The following is a 27,689-nucleotide window of genomic DNA, read 5'->3' as shown; positions in this document are numbered from 1 at the left end:
CATGATTTTGTGTCTGACATTACTTTGGGGGAAATTCTCAGTCATTATTGCTTGAAATACGTCTTCTATTCCTTTCTCTCTGCTCCTTCTGGTATTCCCACTATGCTCATGCCACCCTTTTGTAGTTGTCCCACAGTCCTTGGATGCTCTGGTTTTTATTTTTTCGGTCTTTTTTCTTCTTGCTTTTTTATCTGGGACGCTTCTACTGACCTCTCCTCTAGCTCAGAGACTCCACTCTTCTCCCTTTTGTGCTGCTTTTCCAATTCTGCCAAAGGGGCAGAAAGCTCCCACACATGCTGTCCCTACCTCCTTCTACCTTTGCTCCTGGCTGCTCTTATTATCTTCATGGTATCAGCTTAATATCACTTCCTTAAGAGGTCAACAGGGATTACTCTACCTAAATTAGTCCTCCTTTTCTATTCTGATACCTTTTTTTTTTTAATTTTTTTTTTAATGTTTATTTTTGAGACAGAGAGAGACAGAGCCTGAACGGGGGAGGGGCAGAGAGAGAGGGAGACACAGAATCAGAAGCAGGCTCCAGGCTCCGAGCCGTCAGCCCAGAGCCCGACACGGGGCTCGAACTCACGGACCACGAGATCGTGACCTGAGCTGAAGTCGGATGCTTAACCGACCGAGCCACCCAGGCGCCCCTATTTTGATACCTTTTAATTGCACTGATACTGTTCCATAAGTACACATTTATTTGTGTGGTCATTTGATCATGACATTCTTCCACACCAGAATGTAAGTCCTTTGAGGACGGGAATCACACGTATCGTGCTTTCTGCCATGCCCCCCAATGCCTACACTGTCTGGCCTCTGCCTACCCTGCTGAATGAATGAGTCTTATCCATGTGCAAATTCAGAGGTGATTCATATATCTTGGTCTCTCTCCTTTATTTCTCTCTCAATTTTCAATCCTGCATTTCTAGCTCAGTTTGAAGTCCATTCTTGGAGATTCCACAGATTCCTTCAATTCAGATGCCCCCTCCTCTGCTCCACATGAACTAGTATTGTTCTTCCCAGATCTACTAATTATTCTTTTTTTTTTTTTTAATTTTTTTTTAATGTTTATTTATTTTTGAGACAGAGACAGAGCATGAACGGGGGAGGGTCAGAGAGAGAGGGAGACACAGAATCTGAAACAGGCTCCAGGCTCTGAGCTGCCAGCACAGAGCCCGATGCGGGGCTCGAACCCACGGACCGCGAGATCGTGACCCGAGCTGAAGTCGGCCGCTTAACCGACTGAGCCACCCAGGCGCCCCAAGAATTATGCTTTTTCATTCTCCAAGTTTTTGACAATGAGTATGTGTTGCTTTCATAATTAAAAAAAATTGTTATTAAAAGTAATTTAGCTTGAGCTGAAGAATACTCTGGGCAAGGTAATGTTTTGACATTGAGGTCTTGAAAAGTTGAGCAGTAGTTATGTAAACTGAGGTGAGAAAGGGAATCACAAGCAGAGTGAATAGCACTGGAGAGATATAATAGTAGGTATATTTAAGGACCAGCGACTCATTCTGTAGAGTTGAGGTGGAAAATACCTGTGCAACAATGCTAAAAGTTGAGGTTATGGGCATCGGTGGAAACCAGTCGTTAGCCTTCTGAAAGTTACAATAGGAGTCAACGAAGAATCTTACAAGGAGTAGCTCAGTTGGGATTGTCTTTAGAAAGGTCACTCAAGTGGCCATATGGCAGATTGTTTGGAGAGGGCACGGTCTGGCCAAACAACAGGAGGTCAAGTGTGGGATGACCGGAGCTTAGGGTAATCCAGAGGGAGGCTGAATGGAGAAGATACGGCGAATTGTAAAGACTAATGAAGGAATCTTTTTGGACTGGGTGTGTTACTGGATGTGGGGAATGAGAGGGAAGCTTAGCAAGATGTCTGGATTTCTGACAGGATGACGAAGTAGATGATGAGGCCATTCCTCCAGACAGAAAATATCGGGTGATATATGAATTTAGAGCTTAGGAGAGAATTCCAAACGAGAAACATAGATCTGGGAGTCTGTGGGTCACAGGGTTAAAGCTCATGTATGTCCTTGGAGTCTGAATAAGAGAAGCATGTTTCCAGTGATGGAGTCCTGGCCCCCTCATTTTAGGAGAAAGGCTTGGAAGGGGTACACTTGATGGGGCAGAATTTCTTTGTAAGTTTTGGGTGGTTGAGTGTTTAAGAAGAAAAGTGAGCAGCGTCCAATACCTCAGAGATAGCAAGAGAGATAAGGACAGAGAGATGATTGCTTCATTTGGACCAGACGGATACATACTGGTGATCTCAGCTTGGGGGAAGGGGGGGGTCTCAGTGACACGGTTGGAGTCGACGCTGGTGGCAGAATGTGCTCATTTACTGTGGCCGCTTACCATAGCTGAGCCTTGGTCTTTTCAGTATGAAAGAGGAGGTATTATTCTCGATGTAGGTCCTATTTTAAACTCGTTCCTTCACAAACACATTCCAGGAGCCCAGCCCAGAAACAGTCAGGCAGGAGGCCTGCAGTCAGCACGGGCTGCCTCTCCCTGCCTACCCCCTCGGCCTCACTGACCAAGGCCCCCTCTTCATATTCGTTGTCTCAGATGCATAGTTTGCTCCAGTGATTTCCAAGGCTTGTAGGGGCTTGCAGGAGAAATGTGATTTTCGACACCAAATTAGTTCATCTTCAAAGTGTGCTTCCCATCACGTTTTTGTGATGCTGATGGGGAAGCTGCTTCCTCAGGATACCCTGGTTGCCGAAAGCTGAGTGCTCTTTCGGCAAGGCTATTTGGAAGAAAAGGATTGTATGCGGTCTCTTCAGAAGTGACTGAGACACTCTCAGGAGAATTCAGATCTTTCCCTCAACAGGATAAAGTCGACCTGCATTCCCTTTCTTGGACGATGTGGCCGTGGCCTTCCGTGATAGCTAGGACCAGAGAGAAGAAACTGTGTGTGTGATTCGTGCCGCTTGCCTGAGGATAAGCAGACTGAGCCCTGATGTTGCCTTGGCACGGACTACAAATAACCTGTGCAAGAGTGTTTACAGCGGGCTCATTTAAATGAGCACATCGCTGTGCTCCTGGGAACAACCTGTTGGGAATCTGAGCCCCACAGACAGCGGGAGACAACCACGCTCCCTGAGCGAAATTACCTTCCGTTTTGCAGGTCTGAATTTTATGGGAAACGGGACCTGGTTCCGACCAGTCTGACTTACCGTTCATGTTTATTGAATTCCCTGACAGCTGGGTGGATGAAGAAAGCACTTGTACTTAACAGTGAAACTAATAGCCACGAACATTCACTGGGTTTCTTGATAGGCATCGTCTAAAGCACTTGGCTGTGTCAGCTCGTCACACGTGTGAGGCGGGTAGTCATTAGCCCCACTTGGTTCTCGAGGAAACTGGGTGTAAGGGGGCTAAGGAACTTCCCCCATAGTTGCATAGCTAGTTCCCCTCTAGTTGCATAGCTAGAAATGGGGATAGCTAGACTTGGACCCATGCACCGAATTCCAGAATCTGTTTCCTTAACCGTCGCACTATACTGGTGGTATTTGTACTTTTTGTATTGCCCGAAGTATAGCTGAAGTTTGTAACTGGAAATAAGACGTGGTCTGGTAAAGGATGGCCGGCACAATAGGGGCTTATGTGCAGACAGCAGTCCTGTGTAGACAGACTCAAGTATCTCCACACCTGTCCCAGACAGAAAGTAATCGGGTGGAGTCATGCTGAGCACGAGGGCTGTTGAGACCTGGAGAATTGCTCCTTGTGAAGGGGGCAGCTACGTATAAACACACCAGAGTCTGTCTGTCAACAGGAGCCAGAAATCTGGATTAAAGAAAAATTTTTTTTTGAATGTTTTTATTTATTTTTGAGAGAGAACAAGACAGGGACAGAGAGAGAGGGAGACACAGAATCCGAAGCAGGCTCCAGGTTCTGAGCTGTCAGCACAGAGCCCTACGTGGGCCTCGAACTCACGAACCGTGAGATCGTCAGACGCTTAACCAACTGAACCACCCACACACCCCTAGAAATCTGGATTTTAGTGTGAAATGTCCAATTTGAAATAACACCTTGCTGTTAATGACCTTCCTGTGTCCATTAACGGTTCAATTGTAAAGACCTTCCTCTTTACAACACTGGCTAGGCTTTCCTGCAGTAACTAACAGCCGCCAAAGCTGAGTGTCTTACAACAATGGAAGATGACTTCTTGTTAATGCTCCCTGTCTGACACAGGGTCCACGGGGGTCTCTGCTCTTGGAACGTCCCAGTGATCAGACTGAGGGGGGCTCTATTAGAACACAGGTGTTACATAATAACTATAGTAGTAAGAAGGGGAGCATGTGACTCATTCACTGACCCTTAAAGCTTCTCACAGAAGTGACACCAGCACTTAGACTCCTATTTGATTGGCCCAAGACAGTCAAGACCACACTCACCTTCTAAGGGGGTGGGAAGTACCGTCTTCCATGGGCTGAAGGAGAAGTCCCATATTTTAGAATATCTCTAATGACTACCGTAGCTCCATACACTCTGGTTTTCTAGGCAGGAATCTAGAAGTTTTTCTAAGGTAGAATCCACTTGTTGGGGATCTCAAACAGAAGTTGACTCAAAAAATTGGCCCTTGAAAGGGGCGCCTGGGTGGCTCAGTCGGTTAAGCATCCGACTTCAGCTCAGGTCACGATCTCACGGTCCGTGAGTTCAAGCCCCGCCTCGGGCTCTGGGCTGACGGCTCAGAGCCTGGAGCCTGCTTCCGATTCTGTGTCTCCCTCTCTCTCTGCCCCTCCCCCGTTCATGCTCTGTCTCTCTCTGTCTCAAAAATAAATAAACGTTAAAAAAAATTAAAAAAAAAATTGGCCCTTGAAAGAGTAAATTAGACTTACCTAAAAAGATTCAGATGTGGTTTCATATGGAGGAATGCCGCTTAATTCCAATGCTATCTTCTTTTAGTTGGTTAGGAAGTCGTATGCAGAAACTGTGAAATAATCCTTAGCTGAAGTGATGATTTATGGAGGAGAATTTCTCCCCGGAAGCGCTGCTCATATACTTTAAATATTTGTTTAAATCCGATATCTTGTGTAATTTGTCTCATTAACTGCACTGTAGGATATGAATCTTGTCTTGTTAAATTATTCCCCGTGGTGCCTGGCTCTACAAAGGTTGGTTATTTAATAGATGTTAATTTATTGATATGTTTTCTCAGTTAGTGGTTTTTAAATCATTATGATTAGAGGTCTTGACCTCAGGAGATGTCACCGAGGTTGAAAACACCCCAGGCAGTTTTTCAAAAGTTGCTTATTATTGGTTCGGATGAGATCTGAGAGCCCAAATTTAGTAGTCCCTTACTTTCTTCTTTTTTTTCTTAAAATAATTTTGTTTTTAAAATTTTTGAGAGAGACAGTGTGAGCAGAGGAGGGGCAGAGAGAGAGCGAGATCCAGAATCCAAAGCAGGCTCCAGGCTCTGAGCTGTCAGCACAGAGGCCTACGCGGGGCTCGAACTCACAAACCACGAGATCATGACCTGAACCGAAGTCGGACGCTTAACGGACTGAGCCACCCAGGCGCCCCAGTAGTCCCTTACTTTCAGGGGCAGTTCTGACTTATACCCCATGAATCATAAGGCAACCAGACTTTCTTTTCAGGTATTTTTTTTTTCTGTGATGTTTTCACATGCTTTTTTTTTGGCTGTAAGTTTTGGATGAACTGTCACTTGAAAGAAAATTTTAAAACAAATGTAAGTGCTCAGGGAGGTACTTGCTTGCCTAAGATCTTACAAGGCGCTAAACACTCTTCAAAATAAGCCCATCCTAGCTCCTAAACCCACACCCTTTCTGGATGACCAGATAGAGAGTGGTGGTCATTCTCATGAAATGCAGGGTGCTCAGGGACATGAATTGTGAGGACAGAGCTTGGCTCGGAAACAGTGTTTCTGTAACTTCATGGTAGAATTATTCCCCTTGGAGAACGTTGCACGAACACAAGTTACTCATTGATTGAATCCCAACCACGCAAGTGCGTTTCCAAAATCAATCACCCTTAATTCGTTCCACATGTACTCGTAAATATTCATATAATTGCCAGTGTGGCTCGTTCTTTGTGGTCCGTCTGCCGGTGTAAAGATGGGGAAGGTGTGGCATGGTGTGAAGATTCTGGGATCAGTCGACCTGGTTTTCAGGCTCTTCCTGATGATGCTATTTACCAGCTGTGTGATACCGAAAGGCCAGTTGACCTCAGTAACATTCAGATGCCTTATTTGGAAAATAGGGGTAGAAGACATCACCCGAGTCATCAGGTTGCTGTCAAGATTTAATGAAATAATACGCGTACGGTGCTTGGCATGATGCCGGACATGTGGGAGGCATTCGATGAAAATCAAATATTACCATCATTCTTTCATTATTAGCTTGAGAAAACCATCTAATCAGGATGAGAGGATCTCAAAAGTCTTTGGAGTTAGCTACTCCTCAGATAATGTAATCCCCGCACCGGTTTTCCCATCCTGCCTAGCTCCCGGTTGAATACCTGTTCTTGGAAAACCCTGGCTTCTCAAACTTTCCGATATCGAACTAAACTTAGGCTTAAACCTGTAGCTCTCACCGTCTGGAAACACAAAGAACAGATGTAAACCCTTGCCTCATGACAGCCCTTCGTGAATTTAAAAATATCTTTAATCATGGGCTTTTCCTTAAACTTCCTTGGAACTTTTCCTACCTCTCCCTGAAACTTTTATTTGATCTTTCTCCTTCCCTTCAGCACTGAAACTTTGGAAGGAATCATCCATAGATGTGGTTTCAACTCCCTCCAGTTTTATTTTGTCTTCGACACCTTGGATAAGTGTCTGATTCACCAGCTCCCCATGCTGGCAGCAGAGGGGGGGGGGGGGCGACATGCCCAGGAATCAAAACAAAATGAAAACCAGAGAAATGATAGAAGGGACCCTTTTTTATTGAGCCTTTTGAAATGTTCTAATCCCTGTACTGAGAGTTTGTACATACATTTTCTCATTGTATCCTTACCAGACCCTATGTGAAGTATGTATTATTATTTGTATATTACTACTCATTTATTTTTTTTTAATTTTTTTTAATGTTTATTTATTTTTGAGACAGAGACAGAGCATGAACGGGGTAGGGTCAGAGAGAGAGGGAGACACAGAATCTGAAACAGGCTCCAGGCTCTGAGCAGTCAGCACAGAGCCCGACGCGGGGCTCGAACTCACGGACCGCGAGATCATGACCTGAGCCGAAGTCGGCCGCTTAACCGACTGAGCCACCCAGGCGCCCCGACTACTCATTTATTTTTTATTTTTATTTTTTTATTCTTGAGAGAGAGAGAGGGAGGGGCAGAGAGAGAGAGAGAGAGAGAGAGAGAGGGAGAAAGAGCAATTCCTAAGCAGGCTCCACACTCAGCACAGAGCCTGATGTAGGGCTTGATCCCATGACCCTGGGGATCATGACCTGAGCTGAAATCAAAAGTCAGATGTTCAAATGACTGAGCCACCCAGACGTCCCTCTTATCTCTATATTACTCTTGAGGGAAATGGGTCTCTTGAGAGTTTGAATTGTTGGTCATCCCGCATCTTGAAAGCATTGGTGGGGCTGGGCAAGGAGCTGTCTGCCTCCAGAGCCCCTGGTAAACACCAGGTATAGAAATACAAATAAAGTTGAGTGAGTGTAAGGAGGGTAGAGATAAAATCTCTCACTAGGTAATATCAGCCGGCACATACTATGTAGAAGATGTATTTGTAAAATAAAAAGAAACGTGGCATAGCCCTTCGCCTCATATACAGAAGCTCACAATCGGGTAAAGCCCCACACATGCACGCACACACAAATTGCTCACAAAAATAATAAGTCACAATTATGAGTAAGGACTAAAAGGTAGCAGTATAGGCATATGCGGTGAGACATCTCCCATTCATTCCTTTCTTGCATTTAAAAATGGTTTATAGGGGCGCCTGGGTGGCTCAGTCAGTTAAGCCTCTGACTTCGGCTCAGGTCATGATCTCAAGGTTTGTTGAGTTCAAGCCCAGTGTCGGGCTCTGTGCTGACAGCTCAGAGCCTGGAGCCCGCTTCAGGTTCTGTCTCCCCTGCTCTCTCTGCCTCTCCCATGCTCACACTCTGTCTCTCTCCCTCAAAAATAAAGAAACATTAAAATAAATAAATAAAAATGGTTTATAAAGATACGCACGTAGGTATAACGGCAGAGGAAGGACCCAAGGTGTGGGTATAAGTAACGATAAGCAGAAGGAGATGTAAAGATATACAATAGAGCGATGGGTATGTATTGATGTTGAGATAGTGTGGAAACGGAGATAAGAACAAAGAAAAAAGTGTTTAAAGCAAAATGGTGGCCCAGAAGGATATAGCGGACTTCAGGATGGCAGTCGTTTTGGGGAGAAGAGGAGAGAAAAGGACCAGAATAGGGTCAGAGGAGAGGAGGGGAGAGGGGTGGGGAGCCGGGTACCCAGCAGAAACAGTATCTCTAGCGTTCCGTTCAGTTTATATACGCACAAGTCTATGACTCAAATTAAAAATATACATTAAAAAAAATGGGTAACAATGTGCAGGGAGGGGCCGCGTCGGTTCCCCCCTTTCCATTAGATGGGGGGCGCGTAAGAGCCCCCCCCCCCAGCCCCCCAAGCGATATCCTGCAAGGCTTTACGGCTTGCACAGTTTGCAAACTCTGTCCTCGTGGAAGAGAGCCCCCCTCCTGAATCCAGGAAGGCTCCCACCGGGAGGATGCTTCTGGAAGTGTCTAGAGCTGCAGCCCCGCGTTCTCACGCTCCCGTCGCCCGCTTCTGTCCGCAGGCGGTGGGCTGCGACCGGCACCTGGGGAGCGGCGCCCGCGAGGACAGCTGCGGCGTGTGCGCCGGCAATGGCTCCACCTGCAGGCTCGTGCGGGGACAGTCCAAGGCGCACGTTTCTCCGGAGAAAAGTAGGTCTGACCCCCCGCGCCGCTGCACCGCCCCTTGCTGGACACCTTTGCCCGTCGCTGAGCTGCTTCGGCGGAGAGCGCTTCCGACCCGCGCTCCGCAAGTCCCATTTCTTCCGGAAGGTGTCTGTCACATTCTCGGTTCCGTGAACTTCTCTGAGACCCCCGTTTCTTTGAATCTTTACCGAGACAGGTTTTGTTTTTTTTTTAAAGATTTGCCATTGTTTTAAGGTAAAGCATGAAGTAGTAATTTTTTTATTTGCCTCCCGTGCTTGCTAACAAGGTAGAGAACACCGCCTTGTATTTCTTACCCCATCTTTCCAGACCCTCTCTTCTTTCAGTGAACCACGAAAGTCACCTGTGCGTTTTTCCGGTTGGATGTTGGTCTTTTCCGCCAGCGTTTGTTACATCACGAGTATGAACCGCTTGCCTGTTAACTTTCAGTTTTTTGGTGATACCTATTTTATTTTATTTTTATATTAAATATAATTTATTGTCACATTGGTTTCCGTACAACACCCAGTGCTCATCCCAGCAGGTGCCCTCCTCCGTGCCCATCACGCGCTTCCGTGACACCTATTTTAAATATTGGCTTCGGTTTGTCGTTTGGCTTTCAATATTGTTTGTGTTTTTAGGATCGATAGTTTCTAAGTTTTACGTCCTCAGAAATTTTCATCTTTTTTTTTTTTTTTTAATCTCAGTGATGTCTGCCTTTTGTAATCCCACGATTTGGGGGTCAGTAAGCATTTTGGGTAAAGGGCCAGGTAGGGTTTTAGGGCTCGGCAGGGCGTATATGTTCTGTCTCAACCCCCACGCCCAGACAATGCCTAAGCACAGAGCATGGCTGTGTTCCAATAAAGCTTTATGTGCAGGGGTTTCAGTTCAAGCTAGACTTGCTGTAGAAGTCAGCCGTGGAAACTGGGCGTGGCGAGGAGTACCCCAAGGCCCAAAGACGACCATGGCAGCAAGCGACAGTGATGGGAAAGGGCCCGAGGCCGAGTGGCCTGCCACCTGTTACTGGCTGCGGGAGGTGGGGAAGCCGGCGCCTTGAAGGAGGTGCGGCTGGTGACCCACGGGCCAGTCTGTTACATCCCTGCCTCCTTAGCGTGCATCCCGGCGGAGAAGAGGTTCCGCCAGACAAGCTGGTGCCGAAGCAAGTGAAAGCTTTGAGGGTGGAGGCCACTCTTCTGATGCCAGAGAAACGCTAAAGCCGGACTGCTCGGCCGGTGTGCACCTAGGGACCTCAGCCCTGAACGTACTAGCAAGGACCCTTCCCAGAATACCACGTGCAAGAATTGCTGGTCGCCCGGGACAGCCCCCATCGTGGGTGCCGTTATCCTAGGTTTCCTGCATCTTATTACAGGTCAGAAAGCAGACCCTCTGGAGGGGACCTTGTTGAAGTCTGGAGGGGTAACCCCCCCACCCCCCTCAGCTGTGACTGTTTCGGAGGCTGCAGTGATGTCCTCCTCTCAGATCCTGCTGGGTGTGTTCTTCCTGCTTTGGCACCCACGTGGTGGGACAGCCATCCAGCCCAGGCCTGGGGCCACGCCCTCCACCTCCCAGAGCCTTCCTCCCAGAGCACCTGCTCACTGTTTTGTGTCCTCCCCAGCGTTTCCTAGCTTCTAGTTTCCATGAGCACCTTTATGTTGCAAAACCTTCTTTTTTTAAATTTTTGAGAGAGAGAGAGCATGCACACACAAGTGGTGGAGGGGCAGAGAGAGAGGGAGAGAGAAAATCCCAAGCAGGCTCCGTGCTGTCAGCGCAGAGCCCAACACGGGGCTGGATCTCATGAACCCTGAGATCACGTCCTGAACTGAAATCAAGAGTCAGATGCTCAAGCGACTGAACCACTCAGGTGCCCCTCAAAATCTTCTCTTATAATTACAGTCCTTATGTCCTAGTGACATTATCCTTTGGTAAAAAGGCTTGCTTTTCAATACTTTGAATGCACATTAGACATTCATAATAAAGCAGCACACTTTGGTTTTGAAGCTTTTCTTTTTCCATTTTTAAGTAAATCTATATCTGTATAATAGATAATATAGATAATAGATATAGATATTTATTTCTGACCCAAAAAACTAGACTTGTTATACATCCAGGAGATTAAGTGTCATCTGTCTGGTATTTAAGCAATGTCTAAACATCTAAAAGAAATATATAAGCATATATCCAAATATATAGAAAAAAATGAAAATGAAATCAAAATGGCTTATAAAAAATTAGTTAAACTCAAAACAATGTAGTAATGGAGGGGAAAAATACAAGGCATGCAGAAATTTTATTTATTTTTATTTTTACTTTAAGTTTATTTATTCATTTTTAGAGAGAGGAAGAGAGAGAGAGAATCCCAAGCGGGCTCTCTACTGGCAGCACGGAGCCTAATGTGGGGCTCAAACTCACGAACCATGAGATCATGACCTGAGCCAAAATCAAGAGTTGGACACTTAACCAGCTGAGCCACCCAGGTGCCCCCAAGGCATACAGAAATTAAAAAAAAAAAAAGAGCAAACAGACCTTATTTACAAAAATAGGCAGCAGGCTGAATTTGACCCCCAGATTGTAATTTGTAAACCGCTGCCTTAAAAGGAAAAAATCTATTCCTGTGTATTTTCTGCCAGCACCCCTATGGTTCTGTTTTCCTCACATAAAACCTTCCGTTCATTTGAATTTATTTTGATGTAACTTAGGATATAGGGATTTTACTTGTTCTCTCCAGGTGGGAGAACACCATGGGAGGGTGTAGGGTGGGGAAGGTTTTCCAGGTGGAGGAAACCCAAAGTTGGTGCCATGATGCTCACGAAAAGCCTAGGCGTTCTTGAGAAACTGTTAACATGTTGCTCAGGCCTGAATCCTGTTCTGCACTGGACGGGATGAAGGAGGAGACAGATGGCATTCAGGAGGCAATCATAAGGGCCTTCCTTGTCGTGCTGCACACGTCAGGTTAGGTGGAAGTTAGGCAGGGGAGTGACGTGGTTAGATTTGTGTTTTAATAAAATAATCTTAGCAGCATGTCGAGGCTGGACTACCTGTGAGGGGAGCCTGGAGGCAAGGAGTCCCATCTGGGAGGCTTTTTGTAAATGCTTCAAAACTACTTTTTGTAAATAGAGGGTGTTTGAGATAATGAGGCCTTAGTCCAAGGAAGTGTGATGGGAGACAGACCAGAGAGATCTTTAGGACATAGAATTTGCAGAGTCCGATAATCCTTGGAATGAAGACCACAAGAGAAAAGAAGAAGCGAGGCTGATTCCAGCTCCCAGCCTGAGCGGAAGGGTGGATATGCTCGCTGTTCACTTGGGTGAGGGATTCACGCAGAGGAGTCACATACCGACAGTAAAGCTCACCTCCTCGGATTTTCCTTCTCTTGGGAGATTTGGCCCCATGGGTATCAAATATGTCAGAATCTTTCTGGTACCTTCAAAGAGATGTTGATTGTATTTTGTTTGGGGTTAAAGGAATGATCTGAAATGCACCAGTCCAGGGGCATCTGGGTGGCTCAGTCGGTTGGGTGTCCAACTTTGGCTCAGGTCATGATCTCGTAGTTCACGGGTTCAAGCCCCACATTGGGCTCTGTGCTGACAGCTCAGAGCCTGGAGCCTGCTTTGGATTCTGTGTCTCCCTCTCTCTCTGCCTGCCTCTCCCACCCCTGCCCTGCACTCGTCTTCTGTGTCTCAAAAATGAATAAACGTTAAAAAAAAAACTAAAAAATGAAATACGCCAGTCCATTGTTGTCTGGTAGCAAAATCCCCTTATTGGTGGTAAATAAATTAGGTAAGTCCACCCAAAGAGAGTGTATAGACTATATCCCGAGGCTAAGAATTGCATCCTGGGGAGCACCTGAGGTCAAGGCGTTTAGCCAGCAAAGAACTTTAAAGGAACCTGAATGAGAGAAGATAGAAAGAATAGGTAAATGCAGGACTTCGCAAAAGCAGTATCATGGACGCCAAAGGACTGAGTATCTCCAAAAAGGAGGTGACGGTCAACCATGTTAACTGCTGCTGTGATACCAACTGGAATAGGAGTCCAACATGTGCTCTTTGGCAATTCAAAGACCACCCGTGACCTTAGCAAGAGTGGTCTCAATGAATTTCAACAGAAGCCAAAGCCTGACTGCAGTGGGTTGAGGAGTGAACAGAAGTGACCAGAGATTATATAGACAGAGGATTTACCCAGGACAAAAGGAGAGTGCACACCCGTGCCATGTCAGGAGCTGGATAACTATACAGGCAGGGAACATGGACAGGAATTAGCAGTATTCTAGAATATTGGATTTTTTTTTTTTTTTTTTGGTAGTGTTCATTAAGAGGTGAGAGTCAGCTCTGGAAGAGCGAGGGCTCTCAGAGACTTGAGAGTGTTCCCATCAAAGAAAGGAGGGGAAGGAATTTATCAAAGACAGTAAAAAGCTAGAGTGATCTCTGTGAGGGCTCCCTGAGATGGGGAACCATGAGTTCGTAGAGGTTCCCACCGGTGGACGTCATGAAGGAGCTGGCTTTGAGCGGTGGTGCACCAGTGAGGAAGGCTTTCTCCTACATATCATGGAAAACCCAACTTACAAATACAGGATGGTCTGCAGTAGACAGCCAAGGTTGGAGAAGCCGTTCTACTGTGTCTTTAAGGAACCAGACTCGTCTCTGTCTCCTTCATCGTCATCATCTCCATCATCATCCTCAGAGGGTGGCTTTCGTCTCTGTCATTGCAAAGTCACTGTTCGACATTCACACCCATCCACACCCAGACAATAAAGAAGGTAGTGCAAAAACCATCCCTTGAATGCAGTACCCTTTGTTCAGGAAGGGAAGTCCTCCCCGGGGAGGGCTGCCTCATCACCCCGAACTGTGGCCTGCACACACGCTGGCTTCTACCGACCTGGGAAACCACAGATACAGCTTTCCACCCATTCTGTTATTACTGATATCGATACAGTGCTTTCGAATGCCCGGAATTGTCCTCAAGCATGGCGTACCACTTAGTTTCACTATCCCCCTTACGTGATAGTTTTGATATCGTCAAACCCACCTCACCGATGAAGAGACTAAGGACCAGAGATGTTAAGGACCATCTCTCATAACTAACTATGAAAGACACTGTGGGGAAGTGGCTAAGAAGTTGGGTTCTGGGGCCAGACAGCCTGGGTTTAAATCCTGGGTTGGTTGCTTACTACTGTGTATTTTGGTTTTCTCATTTTAAACTGGAAACAGCAATAATACTGCCTTTGTAGAGGTGCTGTCAGGATTAAGTAAATCAATCGTGCTGAGCATTCCAAATAGTGTCTGGCACCTAGAGAGTGCCCAGTGAATGCTGGCAGTGTTTTTATTAGAAATATGACTCATTTGGGTACCAAAAGATGTCACACCTCTCACGTACATTAAATGTAAATGTGAATATTTATAAACAGATGTCCAAATCAGCAGTCAGTCGGTCTGGGTGTTTTTTGTTTTTTTTTTTAATTAAATTTTTTTTTTACATTTATTTATTTTTGAGAAACAGAGTGAGACAAAGCGTGAGCGGGGGAGGGGCAGAGAGAGAAGGAGACACAGAATCTGAAGCGGGCGCCAGGCTCTGAGCAAGCGGTCAGCACAGAGCCCGACGCGGGGCTCGAACCCACGAACTGTGAGATCATGACCTGAGCCAAAGTCGGACGCTCAACCGACTGAGCCACCCAGGCGCCCCATGGGTGTTGTTTTTAAGAAAGCTGCTGATGGGGATGGAGGGGGACCTTGTCAGAAGTGTCAAGGAAGACTGCATTGTAGGAGACAGTAGCGCTGGAGAGGAAAGATTCAGATCAGGGGGAGACCGTGAGGAGCCAGGCTGGACTGGGAGGAGTTAATCCAGGACTGCTTTTGGACTGGAAATGGGGAAATAGTAGCTCGGGTGTCGGGGGAGCACCTAGAGTTAAGCACCGGCTTTAAAGAGCCTGGAAGTCTCAGCAGAAAGAGACGCCATCTTGTCAGGGTCCAAGAGTGATTAGAAATCGCGGTAATTCTAGTTGAACCAGGGTAGACGCTGAGTGAAATTGGGTCAAGAAACCAGTCTTTTGGAGACATGAGCCGAGGAGGCTCTGAAATGCGAAGGGATGGGATGGGGTACAGTTTCTCACTCTTGGTAAGGTAGAACAGATTCTGTCTCTCTCTCTCTCTCACATTGATTTCGGTTTGTGGATTAGGGATCCCTATGAGACTGCATTGGAAATTGTGTATTTTTTTCTCCAGGAAAATGCACTTGTAACCCCAACCCCCAAATTTGCCATTCTGGTTTGTTTTGGGGGGGGGGGGGTGTCTCAGACCCCTGTGCCAGTTCAGGACATTCTGGGTCAAAAGCCCCTAAAAATCTAACCGTTTTGATTAGTTTCTACAAAGAAAGGGCAACCGGCATGTAGGGACAGATTGTCCAACACAGCGGGTGAGGTGACGTGCTAGAGGCAGGGGCAGCTGGGATGTCACCCAGCTCTGTATGTTTGTGCCTGGGCTGTGGGGAAAGTGAGCAGATTCCTGCCTGCGTGAAAACATGCTGCTTCTCGTCCTTGACTTTCATTACGGCCCCTTCAAGTCTGTTACTGCTCTGAAACTGGCCAGCTGAAGCCGTTCTTGGCCGGGATTTTCCGTGGGCCATATGGAAGCACTTCCCTATAATCATGCTTTGTGTGAAAGAAATGTGGGGAGTGAAGCCATGTCTCTCCCCAAGTGTGCATCTCCGGGCCTGCGGAGTCCACGAAGTTCCTCCGTCCTCCCCTTGCCAAGCAATCATTCCTGTCTTCCTTGGGAGCCCCACCGAGCGGTGGGGGGAACGTGGCCGTGAGACGCCATTGGCACAGCCTCACTCTGGACAGAGTGCTCAAGGTTGCTCGCACACTGTCATTTCCACCAGGCAGCGAGGCAGATTCAAGGTCTAAGCGCCCAGAGCCAAGACTTTCGCTATGAGAAAAATCCGAAATCAGTCCAGGTCCAACACATACATTTCCTGTTCCACGGGGCAAGGGGAGACGCTCAACTAACGATGGCACAGAGAGCTTTGGAGGTTGGAACAGGGAGGCAGAGGCCACTCGGTGTCGAAAGAGAGGAAACTCCGTACACAGAGAAGCAAGCACGTCTATTTGGAGTCTTGGTTTGGACTCGGGGGACTCCGTTGTGTTTCCAGATTTGTCCATGATTTGGGTCTTGTCCACATAAAGGCACACGTGGCCTAAAGGGGAATAAATAAGCTTAGCTTGTCCCGTCTGGGCTCTTTGTACGTTTTTACCTGGTGCATCTAAGCCTCTTGACACAGGGATGTCTGAGGCCGACCTGGAACACCAGCATTTCGCTGAACTTTTGATGTCAGGGCAATAACCGCACCCTCTTGCCAAACATCCTGTGCTTGATTCTGTTAAGCACATCGTATCTGCTGATGGAAATGGAATCCTGGACCTGGCTTCTTATTACGAGGACATTTTCCCTTTGACTGTCGCTTCCTAAAATAACCTAGAAACCGAACTCAGTCCGTAACAGGGAAGACCGCATCAGCTGTGACGTGGTAAACAGACCGTCTGCTCACATCGTCTCTTTCTGCCTCCCCATTCGTCTTTCCAGGGCAAGATGCTGACCGATAGTGTTCCTGTACCAGAGCTGTGTGTGGTTGAAGGAATATTTCAATCTAGCCCCCGACCGTCGTCCTGGGATATTGCCCCCCATTTATTTATTTTGAGAGAGGCGGGGAGGGGCAGAGAAAGAGAACGAGAATCCCAAGCAAGCTCTTGCACGGTCCGTGGGGCTCGATCTCACGAACCACGAGACCGTGACCTGAGCTGAAATCAAGAGTCAGACGCTTAACCGACTGAGCCCCCCAGGCGCCCCCCCCCCCATTTAATTCAGCGAGAGACGGCATGGAGTGGTAAATGGATCCTGAGACTGAACACCTGGGGCCCGAACCTCCCGCTGCTCCTGGCTCTGTCACGCATGTGTTTGTGTGTGTTCTGTGTCCTCTGCGTGAGGAGAGGCAAGGGCAAAATGATCTGCAGCCTCCGTTGAGAAGTGCTGTGGATTCTGCTTTTCACGGAGTGCTCAGACTGACCGTGAATCCCCTGGCCTAAAACCTCCCCATGGATTGCCTTCCCACTTAGGCTAAAATGCATACCTTTCCATGACCTTCAGAGTCTTGCACGGATGCCTCTGTGTCATGTCACGTGTGCCCTTTGGCCCCTCATGCTCGAGGCTCCAGTCTTACCGTCTGGAAGATTCTAGAGTGCCGAGTGCCCTTCCTGTCACGGGCTTTTGCACTGGCCAGTCCCTGGGCCCAGCATACCCTTCCCCTGGCTCTTAACATGGTTGCCTCTTTCTGCACCTTGAGCTCAAGGGTCAGCTCCTCGAGGAGCTCTCTCTGACCAGTCTACCAGTCTACCAAGCTCTTCTCTTTTCTTTTTACTTCCTGTTTGGCCTTTATGAAGCATGCCCTAGGAGCTCAATACATGTTGAGCTAACGAACACAGGCACTTTGCTAGAGACGATTCGGCTTTCCATTATGGTTTCAGTGGGACTAAATAATTGTGCAACAGAACTGGCCTGGAAGCCAGAGACTGGGTAATAACCTCAGCTTGGTTGCTCACTCTCTGTGATCTTAGGCAGAACCACAGGGCCCTTGGCTTTTTCATCTGTATACTGAGAGCCTTAGCACAGATGATTTCCAAGACCTCTTCTAGCTCTGGGAGTCTATTAAGTATATCTGTAATTTATTTCTTGTTTTAAGAAAAAGCAGATCTTGGGATGGAATGGAGATCGTAGAAATAGACCCGGGATCTTATATAAAGACATGTTCCAAAGCTTTAATGAAAAGGTTCAACAGAGGTGGCTTACGTTTATTCTTAAAGGGCCCAGGAAGTTTTCTATACGCAAGGGAAGTGAGTTGGTTTGAAGTCTCCTCGAATCTCCCGTGAACCACTGCTTGGGAACCTTTTACATGCTACCATCACGACCTGCGTGGGAGGGATTTTGTGTACGCGCTGAGCCCCTCACTGGCATGTGAGCTCATCGAGGGCCTTTCACACCTGGCCCGGTACCTGGCACCCGATGTGTTCTCTATAAGGGTGTATTGACTGGCCTGGAACAGGATTGCATAACCCACTTAGACCAGCTGCCCACGTGAATGAAAAGCGGAAGCAGCCTATTGGTGGCCAAGCCCTGTCACACCTGGCGTCACCCAGGAGAACTGACACCCACTAACCATGGAGTGCTCTGGGATCATTAAGAATAATAATAATTATCGGGACGGTAATAATAACAGGGGCCTCCATAGGCTGTACACTTATTTGTGGGTGCTGTGCTGAGTACTTTTATATATGATATGGTTTATTCCTCACCATAACCCTACAGAGTAGGTACTATTTACGGCCTCCCCTTTGACAAACATGGACAGTGACCCACCCAGGGGCTCAGTGAAATGAAATGCCTTGTTCAAAGTCTCACCCCAACAAGTCAGTGCCCCAGAGGGTCTGACTTCAGAGTTCATGTGCTCCCTAGCCTCCTGAGAGGTCTTCCCAGATGAGCAAGAAATGTGCCCTGAGGTCTAGAGGGATGGGGTCAGAACACAGGTAGCACAAAAATGGAAGCAGAAGTGGAGCAAAGGCTGCCTCAGCCAACCTGCCCGTCGTCCCCCCATCAGAGCCCGCCCCGTGGCTCGTACTGCTGCATGCACATCAGGACCCTCTGGGGAACTTGGTCCGTGTTCTAGCCCTCAGGCCCTACCCTAGAATTTTGGGGGATAAATCTGGACAGTTCCATGCTGCCAGAGTCTCCAGGTAGTGACTCTCATCTGTGCCTCTGGTTAATGCCTCTGCTTTTCAGCCTCTGACGTCCCTGCAGTGCAGGAAATATCATTTTCCCTCTACCCTTCCAGGTTCTTGGTTCACAGCCCCTAGTAATAAGAAGACAGAGTAACAGGAGAAAAAGAAATTTAATTACGTGCGTCCATATGGGAGCCCCACAGAGACAGGAGACTCAAAGAAGTGGCCAAAGCCAGAAGCTTTTCTACCTTTTAAACAAAGGAATGATAGATTTGTGGAGCATTGACAAGACAAGGGGATTGGGCTGTGGTAGTAAATGGTGAAGTAGTTACAAGGTTTACCCACGAAGCCTCCTCAGTCCTCAGTTCCCTGTCTCTGGAGAGAAAGCTGCTTCTAACCCCCTGGTCCAGGGAGGAGACCTTTCTCACGGGAGATTTATCTTGTGCATTCAAGAGGACAGAGGAGGGGCAGAGCGTCCCTCCTGCACCTGCTACTTCGCAAGTACCTTTAAATCAAAATAATCAGTATGCCGGGGCGCCTGGGTGGCTCAGTCAGTTGAGCATCTGACTTCGGCTCAGGTCATGATCTCACAGCTCGTGAGTTCGAGCCCCGTGTCGGGCTCTGTGCTGACAGCTCGGAGCCTGGAGCCTGCTTCGGATCCTGTGTCTCCCTCTCTGTCTACCCCTCACCCGCTCACACTCTGTCTCTTTCTCTCTCAAAAATAAATCAACATTAAAAAAATTTTTAAAATAATCAGTATGCCAAAGTGGCATATTTGGGGTGACATATCCTGCATCCCGACATCCCGCCAGAGTCAGTAGGCAAATGACCATTTAACCCCCACCAGGCTCTTGATTTCTTAGATGCAGTATAAAGGGCAGAGGGGAAAGTTATGCCAGGTTGCTGGGCAGCATCTGGACAGAAGGTTGTTGCCTGCTGCTTATGCGTAACGTAGCCCCCGCCCCCACCGCGGCATGCCGTTCAGAGTGAGTCCTGGAAGTGAGCACGGGAGAGTACACTCGCCGGCACCCTGCCTGTCACCACGCTCTTTTGAGGGACAGGCATCTGAGGCCAGGAAAGAAGCGCAGCTCCAGGTTGGGAGCAGATGGTTGTGCATAGACACAGGGGCTGACGGCCGAGGACGCTCGGGTGCAGGTGCAGGGATACTAGACTCCCATGATGGAGCATGGAGTTAGCTCACGGCAGGACCAGGGATGTCATAGCAGGGCAGGTGTGGGTACGAGAGGCCGTTTCTCAGCTTGCAGCTGGTTGTTCTTGCCAAATCAAGTCTCCAGCATGTCCCTTCTCTACATTTATTTATTAATGTATTTATTTAAGTTGATTTATTTTTGAGAAAGAGACAGAGCATGAGCTGGGGAGGGGCAGGGAGAGAGGGAGACACAGAATCCGAAGCAGGCTCCAGGCTCCGAGCTGTCAGCACAGAGCCCGACGCGGGGCTCGAACTCATGGACCGCGAGATCATGACCTGAGCTGAAGTCGGATGCCCAACCAACTGAGCCACCCAGGCGCCCTTCTTCTCTACTTTTAAAAAGTGGTTGTTGATTTCTGAGTTTGACTTTCCCCTGTCTTTGCTCCTGGCATGTCTCATTTGTCCCACCTCGAGCTACAAAAGGCAGCCTGGATGGTCGTCCAGGTGCAGGACACCGGTGTCTCCACACGCTGACTTTCTGGTCATCTGCCTCCTACAACCCTCTACTGCACACACAGAGCGGCAGGTGAACTTGAATCAAACCCGACTCCCTGACTTTGGAAAGTTATCGTCCCCTGCTCTGCACAGCATCACACGACCACCCCCTTCTAGTGTAAAAGACACCAAGCAGTGATCGGTACGTGAGAGTATTCACAAGTACCATCGTTTCTCAGTTTACAGAATGCTTTCATGGCCACTGTCTCATTTAAAAGGAATATAGGTATTCTTTCCAATTTTTCCATAAGGTTGTTGTTATAATTTGCATTAGCATTTATTGGGATGCCTTTCTTCCTTTTTAAAAACACTCCTTCGTTCCTTGGGAATGGAGACTGGGGGCAGGGTGTGTGTGTCAGTTTTAGCCTAAAGAAATAGCTCTAGAGGGGCACCTGGGTGGCTCAGTTGGGTAAGTGTCTGGCTCTTGATTTTGGCTCAGGTCATGATCTCACATTCATGGGTTCGAGCCCCACGTCGGACTCCGCACTGACAGCATAGAGCCTGCTTGGGATTCTCTGTCTCCCCCTCTCTCTGCCCCACCCCTCAAAATAAATAAATAAACATTAAAAAAAAAAAAAAGAACAGAAAGAGACATAAATGTGCAAGGTCCAGAAAAGTCACATGTAAAATACCTGACAGAGAGTTTTGTCCAGCGGAAAAGCCAACCCACCAAATTAAGAAAATCACAAAACAAAACAAAACAAAACAAAAAAAATGGGGAGTGGGAGTGAGGTTGTCAAAATGAACATAAAACTTCTTCTCTTTTCCCATATTACCGTGGAACGGATAGTTTAGGTTGGGCAATTCTAGCTGGACTTCGCTGTGAAATAAACAATCTGCTATAAATTACAGTCCTTCTGGGCTGACCCTGATGTTTATTGATTAAGTTAATATTGTGTGGACAGTTTATTTCCCGTACATCTTGCTACTTAGTAGAACTGTGATCTGTAGCAGGAAATGAGACATACAAAAAATATGATGGAACAGCTGGGGTTGAGCACTTATGTGTGGGAGGGAAATCCGTGGAAGCAAATTTAATGGATCCTTAGGTCAGCCCCGAGATTGCAAAACAAGCGAGACCCATGAAACAGAAAGTCTGTGCTGCACAGGCTTCTGATGAGTGAGTTTGGGTTTACACAATTATACTTTGGTCTCACAGTAGAAGAGTTAAGAGTAACTTTTGGTCCTGACCTCAGCCCTAGTGCCTTGGAAATCTGTGATCTTGGCAAAGTCATTTCAACCTGAAAAAAAAAAAAAATCCAGTTCTCTGAACTGTAGAAAAGTTAATAAAAATTTTATTGTAACTGTATTAGAATAAAGGAGGTAATTTATCTCAAGTTACCTGGCATCCTGCCTGGGGACGTAGTAAGTGCTCAGCGAAGTTTGAATAACTTACCCTTACCCAGCCCTTCTGGTGGTTAGGTTCTCTTCTAAGCCCTGCGCGTAACTTACCTCATTGAACCTCCTCAAAACTCCCTTGAAACAGGTATGCTTATTATCCTTATTTTACAGATGCCTCTGAGGCTCAGAGAAGGCAAGAAACTTGCCCCAGGTCACACAGCAGTCCCAAGTGGCAGCACTGGTATTCCAACCCAGGTCATGTGGCTCCAGCACCTGTGACCCTGACCCCCATCCATATGGCCTTTCCCGATAGTTTGTAGAGTAAACATAATGCAGGTGACATTTAATGTGTGACAAGAAGCAGCCCTGGGAGATGGCCCAGTGAGTAGCAGTGTGAAGGATCTTCTACTCCAAATTTAAGAGACACATATCCTGATTTCACTCCTGTGTGGAATTTGAGGCACACGACAGATGAACATAGGGGAAAGGAAGCAAAAATAAGATAAAGACAGAGAGGGAGGCAAACCATAAGAGACTCTTAAAGACAGAGAACAAACGGAGGGTTGCTGGAGGGGAGGTGGGTGGGGGGATGGGCTAAATGGGGGATGGGCGTTGAGGAGGGCACCTGTTGGGACGAGCACTGGGTGTTACAGGTAAGAGATGAATCACTGGGTTCAACCCTTGAAGCCAAGACGACACTGTATGTTAACTAACTTGAATTTAAATGTTAAACACGTTTTGGAATAGTTCAAACACTGAAAATACTCAGCCAGAACCCGTAATCTGTCACCACCACCGCCGTCCCCACCACCACCAAATCTGAGTGCTCCCAGACGTGGACCTATTGCCATCATATTGTAGGATGGGACAGAGAAGGAGTCTTCCCTCCATGCGCTACGTTCTCAACCACTGGATCCTATGCCATTAGAAAGTATATGTTAAAGCGGCCTCCGAGTCAGATCTGATTGGTGGTCTCTTTTGCAAACTTGTGCTAAGACACGTTAAATGGTCTATATGTAGCGTGCCCGGAAACACAAGGATCAGCCTGCTCCCGCTGCACTTAGCCTCCTCCCTCCTGCACGATCTCCAGCTCTGGGTGGCTCCAGACTGAAGGGGAATTGACCAGGAGGATTGTGATAGACCAGACAGACAAAGCATGATTGCCGTATTTATATCAGAGCGAGTAGAATGTCAGGCAAAAAGGAAAATAACAAAGGTGAGTACTTTAGATCCATCGGTAATCAAAAATCAGTTTTCAAAATTTGCAAACAAATGCCGTTCCGTCAAAACATATAAAGAAGAAAAAAAAACCTTTAAGTGTGTAAGAAGAAATTGGAAGAAGTAACTACGATGAGAAACTTTGACACACAATGTAATTATTGTTACATGAACGGGGTATTTCTGAACATTGCATTTGGAGGGAATATACTGTCTTTTCAAGCAGTTATGGGCCATTTAGAAAAACTGATTGTATGTTAGACTCCAGAGAAGATTGTGAAGAACGTCTCAGTAGAACAGAAACCACCCGAAGAGACCTCGCCCTGCAGCTGTGTGCAATCATGCCTTGCTGCCTCCTGTTCTAGAAGCACAAGGGTCTTTCTTTCCGGGGCTAATTAATCTCTCCATCTGTGTTCTGGATTCCAGCCCCTCTGCTTCCTCAGAGATCTCACGCCGCCCATGATCTCCTCTCTCTCCTCTATCCCTCCTCCCTCTCTTCCTTTCCCATCAGGGTTAAAAGAGACCCCAGATTTCTCCCACTTTAAATGCAAGTATAATTTTTTATCCAATTAACACAAAGTGGCATATTTCAGGTGTACAATATAGCGATTCAACAATTCTGTACACTTCTCAGTGCTCATCACGACAGGTGCACTCCTGGTCCCCATACCCTAGTTCACCCACCCACCCCCGCCTCCCTCCCCTCCGGTGGCCATCAGCGTGTTCTCTGTATTTTCGAATCTGGGTTATTTGTTTGTTTTGGTCCCTTTTTCTTTTCCTTGTTCGTTTGTTTTTCTTGAATTCTTGAATTCTTACATATGAATGAGATCATACGGTATTTGTCTTTCTCTGTCTGACTTGTTTTCATTTAGCGTGGCACTCTCCAGCTCCGTCCACATGGTTGCAAATGGCAACATTTCATTCGTTTTTATGGCTGAGTAATATTCCATTGTATATATATATCGCCTCTTCTTCATCCATTCGTCAATCAATGGACACTTGGGCTGTTTCCATATCTTGGCTATTGTGAACAGTGGCTCAGTAAACATAGGGGTGCGTATATCTTTTCACATTAGTGTTTTCATTTCCTTTGGGTAAATACCCAGGAGTGGAATTAGTGAATTATATGGTAATTCTATTTTTAATGTTTGGGGAACCCCCACGCTGTTTTCCACAGTGCCTGCACCAGTTTGCATTCCCACCAACAGTTCACGAGGGTTCCTCCTTGTCCATACCCTCCCCGGTACTTGTTACTTCTTGTTTTTGATTTTCGCTGTTCTGACAGGTGCACAGTCATCTCTCACTGTGGGTTTAATTTGCATTTCCCTGAGGATGAGTGATGTCAAGGAAGTTTGATTTTAACGATTGTGTGTGCATCACATATAAAAATATAGGTATTTTTAAATTCTCCACACCTTTCGCTGCTACCCTAATCTTTCACCTACCTTTCCTGACAGCTTTTGGCAAAACTGCTTATACTTCTGCTCTGCTCTTTCACTGTCACTTTACTTCTCAAACCACAGCCTGCTGTGCCCGCTACTAATTGAAGCTGCTTTTACAAAGCCCATTGACATTTTTTTTTTCCTAGTGCTATGGAGGTACTATTGTACCATTGGTACCTCCCTCCTCAAAGTCCTCTGTCTTCCTAGACTCCTCACTGCATTTCTGGTCAAAGGTAGAGCTCTGCCATTTCTGCAGGAAAGGTGAAGCCATGCTGACAAGTTTGTGACCGTGGCACAGGCCTCCCTTACTGTCATCAGGACCGGCGTCTCCCCTCTCTCCGCCCCATATCAGTGCTACGCACAGCAGGGCTCACAAGCGTGCAGAATCGGCACCCCTGGGAGGCTGCGAGATGGGCACATTCTTGAGTTTCACCCTTTGCTTCTGGGTCAGGATTTCAATGGCTGGGGCAGGAATCTGTGCTTTAACAAGTCCTCCAGGTGCTTCTGGGAGGTACAACCCTATAAAAGTATCACCGAGACTTCCTCAGATGTATCGCGCTGTCCTGGAGAGTTACAGAAATGATAGGAGATTGCCCCTTGGGAGAAGGTGTTTAACACTGGAAGTACAGGTTTCTTTTCCCGTAATTCTAGGGACATTAAATCCTTAACACTGGATTATAGGTTGCCCCCCATCCCTAGCCGTCTGCTGTCCCGGCTGCCCTACAATGTCCGCTTCTCTCCAAGGTTAGTACTGTGAACAACTGGGGATTCGTTGCCTTCTACGCAGCAGAACATTTGTTCCCAGGTTTGAGCTCTTCTGGCTAAAATCACATGCCACGGGTTCTGGTCTGAAAGGTTTCACTTGAGTGTGTAACAGTCAGTGGGTGGTGGTTAGAGCACACACGCACACACATAACGAATATCTGTAGTGCCAGCCCCTAAAGAATGGAATTGCTTTGGAGTTTGTGAGGTCATAGAGGGTGACTTTTACCTTCCAGAGTATATCCTTCTGTCCCTTTTCATATTTTTAGAAAAAAATATTCCTTAATGTTTTAACTAATTAAACGATACCGTAATATTAATTAATGTTACCATGAGTTATTAATATATATCATACATAGTCACCAATTTCCCAGCACCCCAAGAAGAATACACAATAATATGATAACATATCGGTGTTGTGACTGATTCATGACATGCTTATTTCCTTTGCCTGGATGCTGCAAATTTTGTACAGTAAACAAATAGCACATTGTATATGCAGTAAAAGTTCTGAAAATGCATGTAAATTAGAAGGCTTTCTCCGAGCTGACAGAAACCTATTCGGGCACATCACTTGGGCTGAGCACTCTTGCAAAATCTTTACGAGCTTGGGCTGTTGTGTCTTATGAGTCGTGTTTGTCCTGTGTGAATAACATAACACAGACCTTCATACACGTATGCATTTGAGAGCCATACAGAACCGATCATTAAATATAATTTTTTTACAACTGAATTTTATCACTGAGGTTTTTCCTATTAGTTCTCAAAAGTCTGCTTTATCTTTTTAAAGTGATGGCCTAGGAAGATGTGCCATGATCTATTTAACCAGACTCGTATTAATGAACATTTAGGTTTTTTTCTTGGTTTCGCTCTGCTTGTTCACCTTTGTACAAGTGTATCTTTGATTATATGTTTTTATTTTTCAAAGACACTGCTAATTTTTCCTCCCGTAGGATTTACCATCATCCTCACAAACAGATTAAAATTTATGAGAGCATTTCATTTTTACTAATGGGATAAGCGAAATGTATCTTGTTTTCAGTTTGCATTTCTGTGATTACCAGTGAGTTGGGCATCTTTTCATAATCTTCTGGTCATTTTAATTCTTGGGGCACCTGGGGTGGCTCAGTCGGTGAAGCATCCGACTTCAGCTCAGGTCACGATCTCGTTGGTTCGTGAGTTCGAGCCCTGGGTCAGGCTCTGTTCTGACAGCTCAGAGTCTGGAGCCTGCTTCAGATTCTGTGTCTCCCTTTCTCTGCCCCTCCCCTGCTAACACTCTGTCTTTCTCTCAAAAATGAATAAACATTAAAAAAATTTTTTTTTTAAAGAATCGAAAGATATGGGGCACCTCCATGGTTCGGTCGGTTGAGTGTCCCGAGTCTAGGTCCCTTCTCAGGTCGTGATCTCAGGGTTGTGCGTTTAAGCCCCACGTTGTGTATTATTGTCTTATTATTAATAGGCATTTTCTCCTATTTCTCCTTATGTTCCTATAGATTTTGCTTCATATATTTCAGTACCATGTATCTAAAGCATATATGAAGGTCATGATAGCTGAATTATTCCCTAGATTATTATGAAGTGCTCTTCCTTTAAATATTTAATGTGTTTTTCCCTTGAATTAAACTTTGTCTGACAATCATATCATGATTTCTGTTTTATTTTTTTATATATTTTCCAGAGTATTAAGTTTAAATCTTAGACCTTTATTCTTCTAAATTAAGACTCTCTTTTAAAAAAAAAATTAACGTTTATTCATTTTTGAGAGACAGAGAGAGACAGAGCATGAGTGGGGTAGGGCAAAGAGAGAGGAAGACACAGAACCCTAAGCAGGCTTCAGGCTCTAAGCTGTCAGCACAGAGTCTGGTATGGGGCTCAAACTCAGAATGGCGAGATCACAACCTGAGCTGAAGTCAGGTGCTTAACCGACTGAGCCACCCAGGCACCCCTAAATTAGGGGTTTTACTTTAAAAACGTAATCACAATGCCATTATTATATCTAAAAATTAACACTAACTAATCCCTTAATATCATCAAATATCCAGTCTGTGTTCACTTTTTTCAGATCATCTCATAAATATTGTAGTTTACTTGTTCAGTTTAAATATGATTTCCTTTAGTTCTTTGAGCATATTTAAAATAGCTTGTTTAAGGTTTTTGTGTAAAATTCCAACTCTGGGCTTATTTAGATACAGTTCCTATTGGTTGCTTTTATTTTTCCTGTGTATGAGCCATACTTTCTTATTTTTTTTGTAGGTCTTGTAACTTTTTGTTGAAAGTTAGACATCTTCAATATAATGTTGCATATCTGGAAATCAGATTCTCCCTGCCCCACCCCACCCCACCCCACCCCAAGTGTGTCACTCTTGGTGGCTACTGTTTAGTGATTTTCTCGGACCCAATTTTGTGAGGTCTGTATCCTTTGTCCCATGTAGCTACTGAAGACTGTGCTCAGTTGGTTTAGTGGTCAACTAGTGATTGGATAGAGACTTAAAATGTCAGAAATCAACAAGTCTTTGCTGAAGGGCTCTATGTATGTGTGGAGGCACAGTTCAACACTCAGCCAGACATCTGACAA

General features: G+C 46.2%; 1 protein-coding gene across 3 annotated transcripts in view; it reads left to right on the top strand.

The window, feature by feature from the left end:
* The window catches only part of ADAMTSL3 (ADAMTS like 3), a 350,523-nt gene that overhangs the window by 149,369 nt on the left and 173,465 nt on the right, over positions 1-27,689 (top strand). For 2 of the 3 annotated variants that reach the window (XM_053888620.1, XM_053888619.1), the window contains exon 7: positions 8,772-8,898. The exons of the other annotated variant lie outside the window; for it this stretch is intronic. In XM_053888620.1, coding sequence (XP_053744595.1) covers positions 8,772-8,898 — 127 coding nt within the window. The remainder of the gene's footprint in view (positions 1-8,771; positions 8,899-27,689) is intronic. 3 annotated transcript variants of the gene reach the window in all.

Source organism: Panthera pardus, unplaced genomic scaffold, assembly GCF_024362965.1.
Source record: "Panthera pardus isolate Hobbes unplaced genomic scaffold, ASM2436296v1 HiC_scaffold_23, whole genome shotgun sequence".
NCBI lineage: Eukaryota > Metazoa > Chordata > Mammalia > Carnivora > Felidae > Panthera > Panthera pardus.
The sequence above is the reverse complement of the archived record's forward strand: the minus strand, read 5'-3'. Positions and strand labels throughout refer to the sequence as shown.